This window comes from Nothobranchius furzeri, chromosome 3, assembly GCF_043380555.1.
Source record: "Nothobranchius furzeri strain GRZ-AD chromosome 3, NfurGRZ-RIMD1, whole genome shotgun sequence".
In the NCBI taxonomy this organism is placed as follows: domain Eukaryota; kingdom Metazoa; phylum Chordata; class Actinopteri; order Cyprinodontiformes; family Nothobranchiidae; genus Nothobranchius; species Nothobranchius furzeri.
This window is the reverse complement of record NC_091743.1, coordinates 86,006,988-86,021,824: the sequence shown is the minus strand read 5'-3', so window position 1 is coordinate 86,021,824 and position 14,837 is coordinate 86,006,988. Positions and strand designations below refer to the sequence as shown.

The following is a 14,837-nucleotide window of genomic DNA, read 5'->3' as shown; positions in this document are numbered from 1 at the left end:
GAAAATCTCAACCCACCCTTCTTTGAGACACGAAACAAAGAAAAACAATCAGTGTATCAAATTCTGAGATAAAATCACCAAAATGAGATGTCACCAACACCACTGAGTCCTATAATGCGCCGATAAAACTCTTTCATCCTTTCGTCTGGTTTTCCCGTCTCGGGGTCTGATAGCAAACCTAGGGTTTATTAACAGATGATGTCATGTAGTCGTTCTTTGACTTCAAAGGTTCAGAAGCATGCCTTAAACATGCAAAAAGCAAAAAATAGATTGGTATTTTATAGAAGCATCGTCCATCCCTTCCTTTTATCATCAGAGGAAATTTCATGCAGCCTTTAATTAGTCCCATCTTTCAAGGCAACTACAGAAGCCTGAGGAGGAGGCTGGCCTTGAAATAAAAGCAGAAATGATGAGAGAGCAGACGAGAGGGAGAGGGAGGAAGGCTGAAAAGAGCAGGGAGGTCCCGTTGTGGGGGGGATGGGTGGGTGGGTTGTTTCAGTCGCAGTAATTGCTCGTCCAGGAGCCCATTGCACTCAGGGACATTTAAATCCTGCAGCCTGAGTGCTGTAGCTCAGGGCCGGACTCTCTTGAACTTCCTCCTCTGCTTGGGGACGCATGACATGCAGACATGGACCCCTCGATTTGCTCTAGGATTACCGTGTGTCTGGTCCTCACCTTGGCTCAGGTGATCGCCGTGACGTGCCAAGAGGAAACCAGAAGTGGTGAGTGACTGATCCTGAACATGTCTCCTAAATCTGTCCGTTATAAGGGTTTCGGCATTGATTTATGATTATGGAAGAACATCTGTTTTTGTGGGCTTTTATTTTGAAAGAAACGTTTGCACATAAACATTTATGCTTACTGTTTCACCTTTGTGTCTTTATAAATGTAAATGTACTTGTATACATCATTATAACTGAGCATGTATGCTTTCAAACATGGTGGTTTGTAAAGAAAAGTTATAATCACAACTAAAGTTGGTCCGGGGTGGGTTATTACGCTCTAACTCTATACCATCTTCTAGTTAATGGAGCTGCTATAAACTAATGAAAGGTAATTAGCCTACGTGATGTCAGAACACATGTGAATAAAAAACTGTTACATTAAAAGAACACCAACCTTAAGTTATCTGTTGTTTAGGTAAATGGGTTCCTAAAATTTAAATGAAAGATACTCAAAATCTCAAGTTTCATGTTTAGGTTTCTAAAATTAAAAAAGAGTTCCTCCTTTAAAGGCCTTAGCTAACTCTGAGAGCGTGCATGGCCGGCGGGTCTATTTTAGTGCAGAGTTGAGGCTGAATGAAGGGGTTCGACCCAGCAGAGCTATAATGATGTGGCCTTGTGGACGGGATGGACAAAAGCAGACCACTAATTTTGGTCAAACTTGGGGCCAGAGGCAGACGAGACACACCCAAAGTGAGAGGATGCTGGATACGAAATATGCTCTGTTTGCTTTTATCCAACATCACCTCAACTGGAACGTTCATGGTGCAAAGGAAGAGTAAAATCATTATTTAAAGACCTGTGCACCAGATATTTTAGGTCTGAATCCATATTCATGGAGATCGAGGTTGTCTTTTCCTGCTGCAGCCTGTCCACCGTGTCACGTCCAAAATTGCTACTATTTAATGTCATTGTACAAATAACATCATATAATATAAAGTGTTGAGTTCTAATACTGCTTTGGAACATCTCAACCATAAGTTTGTGCTTGGAGATATGTGTACACCTGTTTTGTCATTTCAGGTGTTTTCTGAATTTTCTTTTAAAGATGTATCCTCACATATTTTATTTGTTTATATAAAGCTATAACAAGACACAGACATACATCTACAGGTTAATTAGATTAAAAAAAACTTTTTGTTTTTGGGCGTTCAGTTAATTTTCAGGACAATATACAAAACAAAATGTAGTAAAACACATTTACACTTCCATCACTCAATGATTTTTCATGTTTAAATTTTTTATTTCTGATTAAACAAAGTTTTATCATAATGTGTTAATTTTACCCAGGACAGAGGGGAGCATGATTCTCATTAAAGAAGCTAACAAGATATTATTATTTTGTGGTGTTTGCTTGGCTAACACAAAAAAATCCCTTTCCTCCTTGTTTAGCAGCTAAGCTAAGAGGCTGTTAGCTTCTTTGTTTTAATTATGATGTTAGCGCTTAAGAGACAGGCTAATGAAACACGTGTAGCTAATATAACAGTGAGTTAGATACTGGCAGTATGCTAACAGGCAATGAACAACACTTTTAGTTTGTCTTTTAAAAAACAAATACTGTTGTGGCTAACACGCTACAACTCCACCATCTAGTTAACTTCATAGCCCACAGTGAATCAGGCAGCTGGTTTAACATTTTTTGCTAGGCTAACAGGCTATCAAGAGCAGTCTCCAATTTAGCTTAATTTTGGCACATTGATTTTAATTTAACTTTTAGATAAAGATATATTTATGATAAGGAAAGAATGTTCCAGAATCTCAGATTTTTAAAGACTATTATACTTTTTTCCTGTTTGAATGGTTTTAGTTAGCATCTAGTCATCTTGAAAAAAACAGAAATATACAAAGATATGCAAGTTTCAGAAGAAAAACATATAATATAATATAAAATATAATATAATATAATATAATATAATATAATATAAAGCAGTGAATGTCTTAGCACTATAAGTGTATGGACAGTTCAGCAGAAAGGCGTGATAATTGCTTCTGCTGTTTGTAAACTGAAATCAAATCCGCATTAATTCAGATCTACTGTCAAACAGAGGAAAACTTTTACCCAAATTATTGAACATTTAAGGTCTCAAAGGCTACATTTAGACTTTGGATGTTAATAACAGCAAACAAAGGGGTTTCTGCATGGACCTGCAGCAGGTTTCTCCGGGTGTGGCATCATCGCTCTGACGCCAAACCACAGCTTTTATCCAACATATAATCCAACTGCTGTGGTTTTCCCTGAAATAACTGCAGCTTTTGAAAACTTGCCCGTTTCTTGGGGAGAGGCTCAACCACATAATTAGCAGTTAGCAGCATCTCAAAATGAGCAGATTTAAAAGCCGTTATGGCAGGTGGTTGTGTTGCTTTATGCTTTTGTTTGCACTTTCGTAAGAGTTTGAGGACATATTCCTTGAGGGTTTTTCATGAGGATGAAAATTGGGGTTATTTGAGCAGTGATTAACACGTCTGTTTCATTTTCAAAACCAAACCATGAAGGATGGATGAAAGTGAAGTTTGGCTGTGAGATTTGATTAATGTTCCTGCATAAAGCAACAATCTTCATCATGTAGATGATTGTGTGCACACATTTAAAGACCACAGTCTAGTCACTGACTGGCAGATAAAAAGCCCTGCAGGTTTGGGGTAATGTGCTTCATCAGCCAGGAGGACGGATTGTTTATAATTATAGTTCGCCACTTTTTCATGTTCCTCAGGAGTTTTGGGTCAAAATGTCTGAAAAAATGTAGGATTATGGTTTAACAGTTACACATTCTCAAGATTTTTTATTGTATTTTATGCTTTTACTTTCATTTAAAAAAAACTTGTGGTTGTGTTTAAACTGCGGTCCAATCAACCTCAGTTTGAAAATTTACAGATGAGTTCTGAATGGATGAGTTAATGGCTAGTGATAGAAAACAGGTTTCTACATTTGTGTAAACACAAATTATTATATCAGTTTTACATTACACTCATTAGCATGAGGTGACGGTAGCACAGGAGTTAAGTGCTTGCTCCGTAATCAGAAGGTTGCAGGTTCGAGCTGTCGTTGTGTCCTTGGGCAAGACACTTAACTCACCTTGCCTGCTGGTGGTCGTCGGAGGAACCGTGACGCCTGTGTACGGCAGACTCACCTCTGTCAGTGCGCCCCAGGGCAGCTGTGGCTACAATGTAGCTCATCACCACCAGGGTGTGAATGTGCGTGTGACTGACTGATTTTGTTGTAAAGCGCAATATCAAATACAGGCCATTTACCACAAGGCTGCATTGCACGCTAGTTGCTGTTTCAGTTATTTTAGCTTAGAAAACAAAATAAAAATAAATAAGCTTGTAAATTTTATAAAAATAGCATTTGCATGAGCCAAAATACTTTTATGTCAGGAAGGTGCGAGTGTCTTAAATACAGTCATGGTGCTTTCAAACATTAAATAAATACAAATAACAGTTTAAGATAATTTTGTATTTGAACATAAAGCAGTAAAGTAAAAGCTAAATGAAACAGCGGGAATCGACATTTGGGAAAAAATTAATTTTTTTCATTGTTGTTTTATTGTTGAGGTTGTCCCATTTGTATCCATGAAGGGGCAGAACTGAAACCATTCTCCAGACAAACCACTAGGGGGTGCCTGTAGGTCAATCAGAGTGTATTATTACACTATTTTGTCCATTGATTAGCAGTGTTGTCATTATTTAAAGCTATTAGAGAAAAGCTGGGATTTAAACAAAGCGAAGCTAGGTTTTAAATGCAAACATGGTCACGGAATATCTATGGTATCTTCCCTGATACTCCTCCACCGGAACCGGAAACCCGCAATGTCAGAGGAACTTGTCGCTTGGACGTTAACCCTTGTTATCCAAATTTGCTTTTGCGGCTTTAAAGCACGTTCAAAGGGCTTATATATACAGGTATGGGTTTTTATGTCAAACAACAAAATCTTTGGGATTTTATTTATTCAAATGATCAATTTTTAAAATCAGAACTTAAAAGTAAACATGTACTTATTTGCAGAACGATTTCTAGCTTCACCCTTCAATTTTACATTTCTGTTGGTGTATTTGGTTTGTGTGGCATATTTCATAAATAAAAGTCTTAACCCTCCCACTGTCTTTATGGCTGTGACCGCGTGAGGAAAGTTGACCATTGAGCAGGATTGATGGTTTATCCCTTGTGGTCCACGTGGCAGGGGTGAGGTGGTGCTCACTCCTCACCCCTGCCACATGGACCCAAGGGATAAACCATCAACGCTGCTCAGTGGTCAACTTTCTTCGCGGGGTCACGCCCATTAGAACAGTGGGAGGGTTAATATGTGCATTTGAAGCTTGGACATAAATATTAAACAATCCAGAGGTACTGTGTCAGAATTGATTAATAAGATTTTTTTTCAAAAGGTAAAGAAGGTTTATTTACTCAAGTAACATCCTCCTGAATCAACATTTATGTTGTTTTTCACTAAAGAACCCGAGTAATGTTTCTATAATAACAAAGGTAGGTAGTGCAATCTAGTGGCCAGTAAGAGAAAATGCACAATTCATGTGGTTATTTTTAATGTTTCAGTCGCATTTCAGGTTTTATGTGTTTGTTCAGAATAAATGAGTGCTGTAGTTTATTGGAAAGGTTTATTACCTGTTTTTTTTCAGACGGCGCCTGGCCGAGGCTTTCAGGAAAAGGGAAGTCTACTTGAGATATGGAAGCCAGAGCTGTGTCGAACATGCTTCAACACACCTGATTTTAATCTGCAGGTTATTAACAGACTTCTGTGGGCTGCTGAACAGGTTATTAAACTGTTGAATCAGGTGTGTTGATGCAGGGAAACAAATAAAACAAGCCTGTTAGTGGCTCCCCAGGAAGAGGAAAGGATACTGTATTAAACTAATGGTTAAAATAAAGAGGGTGTGCAGTAAGGAGCACTCAGATGATGTGATTGAGATGACTCTCAGGTACCTCAACACCAAACAGCTAATTTTTAGAATATTTAAATCCACCTTATTATTCGGGGCAAATCATTTTTAAAATCCTCTTGAAAAGTTCAAATAAACTGCTATGACAAACAAAATCTCACCATGCAAAAAATAAAATAAAAAATAATCAACTAGCTAAATCCGGTTTCTCACCGGATGTTACTCTAATCCTCTTATCTACATGAACAGGGCCTCCAAAAGGTACCGTGAACATCTGCTTTTAACTGGTCTATGGGCTAATGAGATCTGATGCCAGCTGCTGTCCCTCGTTGCAAAGATTTCTGCCCAGAGAGACAAGAAGTCCACTCCCTCGATCAAATACAGAACCCAGATTCCTTTCAGCTGTGTTTACGGGGCATGGGGACGGTGTTTCGTGATAATTCTATGTTGAGTTTTTCTTTGACTGATGGGCAAGAGCTTACTAGAGGATTAGCTCACTTCTCTCTGTGTGTGTGTGTGTGTGTGTGTGTGTGTGTGTGTGTGTGTGTGTGTGTGTGTGCGCGTGTGTGTGTGTGTGTGTGTGTGTGTGTGTGTGTGTGTGTGTGTGTGTGTGTGTGTGTGTGTGTGTGTGTGTGTGTTTGTAACCCGATAAGGTGTATTCCTTTGGAAATCACTTCCTTGCTCTGTTTTTATATCCTTTTGTCTTCAGTAAAGATCTGAAGACATGTTATTGGAAGCATTATTGTAACCTCTTTGCAGATTTCTTCTGATTTTCTGTTTTGTCACAGGATCAAATGATAATGTCATTCACTAAGGGAATAAAGCTACTCAAACAAGCCTGATCCTTTTTCGAAAAGTTAAAGTGGGATGGTTTGGTGCTGTTTTGTTGCTTCAGGAGCTAGACCACCTGAAGAAACCATGAATTCTGGTCTCTAAGCAGAACATTCAGAACCTTTGACCTCCCCAAAGGTTCTGAAGGTTCCAAAAACTCTCCCACAGTCATGAGAGAGACTCATTACCACCTAGGGAGTTACAGCTAGGTGTTAAATTTAGGGGTGAATTAGATTTTCACCAAGGACCAGGTTGGTTTCAATAGATTTGCTCTTCATAGAAGTGTCAGATATTTTTCATTTCCTCAGGTTATCCGTGTCTCATATTGGAGTTTATTTGTTGATCTGAACACATTTGAATAATCTGAATTGTGGTAAATACCTTTTCATGGTGCTGGCCACAGATACATTCAATCATTTTGGTGTTCTTTGTATTTTCTCTTCAGATTCAATGCAGCTAATTTTATCTGATCAAACCTCCTGTTGCTGTAATTTTAACTTACTGATTTTATGGTGATCTGCTGATTTTAGTCTGGTTTTTCTGCACCAGCTTTTTGAACATTTTACAGGGTAGCAGAGGAGTTAAGTGCCCGTTTCGTAACCATAGCAGGTTCACATCTTGCTCAGTCTGTTGCAGACATTGGGACCTTGGGCAAGGCACTTGACCCTCCTTCTCTGCTGGTGGTGGGTGGAGGTGGGCAGTCTCGCTTTCTGTCAGCTTGCCCCAAGGCAGCTGCGTCTGCAATAGCTTAGAACCATCAGTGTGTGTGTCTGAGTATATATGTCTATGGTCTGAGTAGGAGAATGACTGTTGTGTTGTAAAGCCCCTTGGGAGGGGGGGGGGGGGGGTCTAGGACTCTAGAAAGGACTATATATATGTATATATATATATATATATATATATATATATATATATATATATATATATATATATATATATATAGTAACGTCCAATTACTCCTACAAAAAAAATAAACACACACACACACACACACACACACACACACACACACACACACACACACACACACACACACACACACAGGCCAATACCATTCTATTTTACACATTTCTTTAAAGTAAATCTTGAATCAACTGAATAACAATCTTTTTTCTTGAAGATATCTGCACAGAAAATGGGAACGTCTACGCCAACAAGGACTTGTGGAACCCGGAGCCATGTCGGGTGTGCATGTGTGATATGGGATCCATCGTGTGTGAGGACATGGTCTGTGAAGACCTTGGTGATTGTCAGAAAACGGTGATCCCAGAGGGGGAATGTTGTCCCGTGTGTCTTGGTGCAGCTTCTACACTTACACCAAGCACGGACCCACAGACAGGTACATTTACTTCTACCTATACACAGAGGTTCACATACTTTACAATTGAGATAGTCAAGTCACGTGGAACTACACAAGGCCACCGTAAAAGCTCAAACATAGTCAAGGGGGTGGTGGAGATAGTGGCAGTTTGTGCCAAAACATCCACAATGTTTGAGCTTTCTTGATGGCCTTAGTGGTCCTTGACAAGTGGGACTGGAACCAGCTTCTGTTGTGCATGTGCGCTTCCTGCCTCTTGGCTTGGGGACACTCACATCCACAGTGGAACCATCATGAATCCCGATGTAGCACTGGTGCGCAAAGGAACGTATGGCAAAGAAAATGGCTGTATGCATCTTTTTTGACAGGCAATGTTTAGTTTGGTTCAAGTTGTTCTTCTTCAAATAGAAAGTCAAGAATTAAAGTAAATAATTTTATAGATAGAAGAGTAAATCCTGGAATCAGGAGGAGGTGGAGGTTTTCCATGCCAGTGGTGTGTCCAGGCCTTTTTAAATGGGGTGGCCCAGGTGGGGGACTTATTTATGCACATGTAGCACCAATGGTCATATTTCTTTTTTTAAGGGTATTAAAGGTATGGTGGAGGATGTTTCTGAATTTCATTAAAGAACCGCCCTCTCCACGTTTTGAAAAAATGTGCATGAGAGAGAACACCCAGTTATCCTCGTGAACGCTCTGTTTATGAGTAGCTGATGGCCTTGCAGCTAACTTCTTCTACACTGTAGCATAACTTGAATAAATTAACAAAGAACAACTTAACTGGATTGAGTAACAATAACGTTTCTATATTATTCTATTCATCTTTATGGCACCTTAAAGTGTGTCTGATAAACAGACATATAGATATATTTTAAATGTTTGTGGATCTGTAGGAAAAACAACCACGAACTAGCAATTTTGTTATATTTTAGAAATAAAGAACTGGTGGGCGAGGTGCATTGTGGGTAGTTATGTTTTTAGTTATTTTGTTCTACTTGGGGGTGTTTGTGCATGTTTATTGTGGGGGATTTGTGTTGTTCTTAGTTATTACTTTGTTCATTGTTGCAAATGTGGTGTTACTTGTTGTGTCAAGTTTGCACCGCTAAGTGAGGCGGTTGGTCAAGGGAATAACCATGCTGTGCCGTTCCACTGTTATTGACAATTTGGTGGTGGTGGTCGTTGTTGTCTTCCTCCTCTTATCCGGGTCCGGGTCGCGGGGCAGCATCCCAACTAGGGAGCTCCAGACCGTCCTCTCCCTGGCCACCTCCACCAGCTCCTCCGGCAGGACCCCAAGGCGTTCCCGGACCAGATTGGAGATGTAACCTCTCCAACGTGTCCTGGGTCGACCCGGGGGCCTTCTGCCGGCAGGACATGCCCGAAACAACTCCCCAGGGAGGCGTCCAGGAGGCATCCTGACCAGATGCCCAAACCACGTCAACTGGCTCCTTTCGATCCGGAGGAGCAGCGGTTCTACTCCGAGTCCCTCCCGAATGTCCGAGCTCCTCACCCCATCTCTAAGGCTGAGCCCGGCCACCCTACGGAGGAAACTCATTTCGGCCGCTTGTATCCGCGATCTCGTTCTTTCGGTCATTACCCAAAGCTCATGACCATAGGTGAGGATTGGGAAGTAGGTCGACCGGTAAATCGAGAGCCTGGCTTTCTGGCTCAGCTCCCTCTTCACCACGACAGATCGGCTCAGCGTCCGCATCACTGCAGACGCCGAAACAATCCGCCTGTCGATCTCCCGACCCCTCCTACCCTCACTCGTGAACAAGACCCCGAGATACTTAAACTCCTCCACTTGAGGTAGGACCTCTCCCCCGACCCAGAGTTGGCAAGCCACCCTTTTCCGGTCGAGAACCATGGTCTCAGATTTGGAGGTGCTGATCCTCATCCCAGCTGCTTCACATTCGGCCGCGAACCTACCCAGCAAGAGCTGAAGGTCAGAGCTGGATGAAGCTAGGAGGACCACATCATCCACAAAAAGCAGAGACGAGATTCTCCTGCCACCAAACTCGACACACTCCACACCACGGCTGCGCCTAGAAATTCTGTCCATAAAGGTAATGAACAGAACCCGTGAGAAAGGGCCACCCTGGCAGAGTCCAACCCTCACCGGGAACAGGTCCGACTTACTACCGGCTATGCGGACCAAACTCACGCTCCTCTGGTAAAGGGACTGAATGGCCCTTAACAGAAAGCCACCCACCCCATACTCCTGGAGCGTCCCCCAAAGGGTGCCCCTGGGGAGTCGGTCATAAGCCTTCTCCAAATCCACAAAAAACATGTGGATTGGTTGGGCAAACTCCCATGCCCCCTCCATCACCCTTGCAAGGGCATAGAGCTGGTCCACAGTTCAACAATTTGGTGGTTCACATAAAAATCTCTGGACTTGACTTTATGCATTCCACTCTCACAGACCGTCAGCAGCTATGGGTGTGTGAGGCATTCAGTGTTGGTGTTAGGTTCCATCTTCACCTGCTAGCCACATAGCGTTCTGAAGCAAATTTAACTTATCTGGGCTAACAGTGTAGGGTAGTGTAAGTTTTCAAGTATTTTATTCTTGATATGGATAATTACTATAAAGAACGTGACGTAGATAATACTCAGAAAAATATGCGTACTTAAGTTAAAAGAAATTCACTTTACTTAAAAATGTTTTGTGGAGGTTAGCAAGCCAAATTGTTGGTGCATCACCGCCACCAACTGGAGTGGACTGGGACTGGGACCAGGATTCTAAACACCGTTTATCTCAATATGAAAACTCAAAACTCATTAGGGTGGCCAATCAGATTTCAAGTGTGGCATGTGCTACCCCAGGCCACTCCCTGGACACACCCCTTTTGCATGCATATCCCAAAGAAGTCCCGCAGATGCAGGGATTGTACATTTGGTTTTTGGTCTGGACACCTCTAAATTCTAATCATTTAATTTTGAAAACCTATATTATTTTCAATTGAAAAACAGTTGTACAATTTTTCTTGTTTAGTAATTAATCTGAAATGTGCGTTGCAGCTGTGGATGATAATGAGAAAAGCTGCGAAGCTGATGGGGAAGTCTACCAACACAACGACATCTGGAAACCCTTGCCATGTCGCGTGTGTGTCTGTGACAACGGTGTTGCTATCTGTGACGAGATTCAGTGTGAAACTTTGGCAAATTGCGAGAAGGTCGTGACCCTTGAGGGAGAGTGCTGCCCCGTGTGTGACAACTTTGCCAGCGCCGGCGGCAGGATAGGTGAGACCACTTTACCTGCTGCAAACCTAAAAAATACAACATCTGGTTGTGTTTTACAGAGGACCTTTCACTGAGAAATCATTTTTATTCATTATTTTTTTTAATGATGAGTTACTCAGATTTTTTCATGCGGGCTGAACATGAAAATAGTCTCCTACATCTATCTCCTGCATTAGCTTTAAAAAAACAGGCGGTGAAAAGATTTGAAAATCCTGACAGATCTATGTCACTTAACATTCACAGACTCACCCAACCTCACTCATGACAAGGAAAGCGGTTGTTGGTTTATTGTCCAGGAATCAGCAGAGTGTGTCTCAGCTAGAATAAGCTAATTGTTAGCATTAGCAACTCCACAACACTGCAAAATCTCCTTCAGGCTTGAGTTATTTGTGACGAGATGTACAAATGTCCTGAAATAAGACTCCAAATCCTGTCGTCTGAAGCTACTTTCTCTTCAAACTGAATTCTCCATGCAGGAAGAGTCGCACCGGAGCTTTTATACCCAGAGTACAACTTACAAAGCCTACTGTAGACCACTGCAAATGCATTAAAAATATGAGTGAAGGGCCCCTTTAAGACTTATTTTGAATATCAGCTTGTTGAAAACTGACTAATGGGTTTCTTTTTTTCCCCTTGTTTTATTCAAGAAATTATGGGTTTCCAGGTAAGCTTTAGATTCACAAACACAAATTTTTTAATTTAAAGTCATCAGTCATATGAAAGACCTATGTGTGTTCTTTAAAGGGAGAGAAGGGTGAACCAGGTGAAATCCCTTATGTAAGTATGAAATATCAATAACACAGGTTTGCATCTTTGTGGTGTCTTGTGATTGCACTTGTATTGTAATGAAGAAATAAACAATGATGCCATTGTTCCCTCCCTAGGTGGTGGGGCTGCCAGGACTTCCAGGACCAGCGGTGGGTAATGAGACGCTGTCTGAAATACAAATGATCTAAGAGGTTTTACCTTCAATTTAAGTATCCTGGGACAAATGTAACCTGCTGGTGGGGAAAAGATCACATGGATGGTTACTTTGGGATGTTAGTCTCTGGATGTCTACGGTGATTTGATGCTGTAAAGGCCAGTTTTACCACGTTTTTTGGCCAAGTATTTAAGGATGAATCAAAGTCTGACTTTCACCACAGGAAGATACAGGTTGGCTTCTTTTTTTCATGTTTTTACACTGACATGCGAACGCCTCCTGGCAGTAAAGAAGAACACAGGTAGGTTTGGCTCAGGGGCGTGTCCAGGGAGTGGCCTGGGGTAGCACATGCCATCCTTAAAATCTGATTGGCCACCCCCAGGTGCCATCCTACTAAGTTCCAGTTTAAATTGACTTTACATTGTCGACAAAAGGCGTGAGTTGTAAACTCCAAAAATAGTGTGTGGTTGCACGCACCTTTAACATTGCCTTCTAGCCCAGGCCTACAGAACATTTCTGTAGTATTAATATTATTGATTATTTTTTCATATTCACATAAATAGTATTTAGAGTCCCACTCAACTCCAGTTGGTGGCAATAATGCAACAAGAAGTGACTTGCTAACTGCTACAAAACTAGAAGATGAATAGAAAAAAAATGGTGATTGCGCAATGTGAAACTCCAAAATTCACTAGAAAGTAAATAAATAGATAGACGATCTGTGTAAATAAATAAATAAGCATAACCATTGGTGCCACCCATGCATAAACAAGTGCCCCACATGGGCCACCCCATTTTAAAAGTCCTGGACACGGCTCTGGTTTGGCTTCCCTTTAAAGGCCAAGGTCACTGAGACACTTTTTAATAATTGTTATTTTTTAAAATATGGTCGTTTACTCTGGGTTACACTACAAATGTGTTAAAAACAAGTGAATTTGGTCTTTAAAATAAATAAATTCCTGTTTTAAATACCTCGGATGTTTTGGGAAGAGTAAATGTGAGTGCTTTGAGGACACAAAGATGCTAAACCCTAAACGCTAAATGGCTTTTATGAATTTGGACCTCATGCTGAAAATTTTTTCCCATCATTACTATTAAGGAAATAATCTGTTACGCTACATTCACTTTTTCTCCTTTCTAGTGAGAGATAGAGTCCACCAAGGCTGCCCTTTGTCTGTTCATAACCCTTATGGACAGGATATCTAGGAGCAGCCAAGGTGTTGAGAGGATCCATTTTGGTGGCCTGAGGATCGGGTCTCTGCTTTTTGCAGATGATGTGGTCCTGTTGGCTTCATCAGAAAGTGGTTTCTGGCTCTCACTGGAGCAGTTCACAGCCGAGTGAGAAGCAGCTGGGACGAGAATAAGCTCCTCTAAATCTGAGACCATGGTCTCAAGTCTGAAAAGGGCAGACTGACTTTTCCAGTTCAGGGATGAGGTCCTGCCCCAAGTAGAAGAATTCAAGTACCTCTGGGTCTTGTTCACGAGTGAGGGAAAGATGGATCGCGAGACTGATAGGCAGATTGGTGCTGCATCTGCAGTGATGTGGACATTGTACCGATCTGTTGTGGTGAAAAGAGGGAGGAGCCTACATTTCAACTCTCACCTATGGTCATGAGCTTTGGGTAGTGACCGAAAGAACGAGATCGCGGACACAAGCCGCCGAAACAAGTTTTCTCTGCAGGGTGCCTGGGCTCTCCCTTAGAGACAAGGTGAGAAGCTCCATCATCCAGGAGGGGCTCGGAGTAGATCTGCTGCTCCTCCACATCGAGAGGAACCAGTTGAGGTGGCTCGGGCATCTAGTTTGGATGCCTCCAGGACGCCTCCCTGGTAATATTTTCTGGGCACGTCCAACTGGGAGGAGACCTAAAGGAAGACCCAGGACACAGTGGAGGGACTATGTCTCTCAGCTGGCCAGGGAACGTCTTGGGATTCCCCTGGAGGAGCTGGCCCAAGTGGCTGGGGAGAGGGAAGTCTGAGCCTCCCTGCTTAGACTACTGCCCCCGCGACCCGACTCCGGATAAGCGTCCGAAAATGGATGGATGGATAACCTGTTACATAATTTTTTTTTTATTTCTACACTTTTATTTTTTATGTTGGCTTAATCATGACAGAAAACCCTATCCCAAATTTGTTCATTCATGCATTTTCCTCTGCTTATCCGGGTCCGGGTCGTGGGGGTAGCATCTCAAGTAGGGCATCCCAGACAGCCTGCTCCCTAGCCCCCTCCATCAGCTCCTACGGTAGGATCCCTAGGCATTCCTGGGCCAAATTGGAGGTATACTTGCTCCAACGTGTCCTGGGTCGACCTGGTGGCCTCCTGCCAGCAGAACATGCCCGATACACCACCCCAGGAAGGCGTCCAGGCCGCAACATGACTAGATGCCCAAACCACCTCAGCTAGCTCCTCTCAATACGCTCTACTCCAAGTCCCTCCTGAATGTCCAAGCTCTTCTTCTCACGACTAAGCCCGGCCACCCTCTGGAGGACTAATTTCAGCTGCTTGAATCCAAAATCGTGTTCTACTCCAAACTGATTCTGTTATTCAGAAGACAACCTTTGAATTCTTCCGCTCATGTTTCATGTTTATATCAGGGCCCTCCAGGAGGTCAAGGACGGACCGGACCAAGAGGTTTTAAGGGCAGACGCGTGAGTGGATCGGCTCTAAAATGAAATGGCTCTGATTTTGGTGCAACACATTTCAGTTTGTTTCCCAAATCTGGGGTTTCTCTAATTTTCACATTTCACTTAATGACCTGTAGGGATTCCAGGGACCTCCAGGGTTTGATGGTGAGCCTGGTGTGCCAGGTAACCCAGGAGAACCAGGACCGCCTGGAGAACATGCTGCTCCTGGGGTGAGCTGTTCTCCACATCAATTTATAACTTTCTGTTTGAGATATGAATCAGTTTAGAAATAAGC

The 14,837-nt window shown here is 42.2% G+C and overlaps 1 protein-coding gene across 1 annotated transcript in view; it reads left to right on the top strand.

Moving 5' to 3' along the window:
* Positions 1–499: 499 nt before the first annotated feature.
* Positions 500–14,837, top strand: part of LOC107384690 (collagen alpha-2(V) chain) — a 39,158-nt gene continuing 24,820 nt past the window's right edge. Inside the window, exons 1-8 of the mRNA XM_015958064.3 lie at positions 500–722; positions 7,567–7,785; positions 10,777–10,998; positions 11,646–11,662; positions 11,743–11,775; positions 11,883–11,915; positions 14,513–14,566; positions 14,680–14,772. Of these exons, the coding sequence (XP_015813550.3) occupies positions 629–722; positions 7,567–7,785; positions 10,777–10,998; positions 11,646–11,662; positions 11,743–11,775; positions 11,883–11,915; positions 14,513–14,566; positions 14,680–14,772 (765 nt within the window). The 5' untranslated portion in view covers positions 500–628. The remainder of the gene's footprint in view (positions 723–7,566; positions 7,786–10,776; positions 10,999–11,645; positions 11,663–11,742; positions 11,776–11,882; positions 11,916–14,512; positions 14,567–14,679; positions 14,773–14,837) is intronic.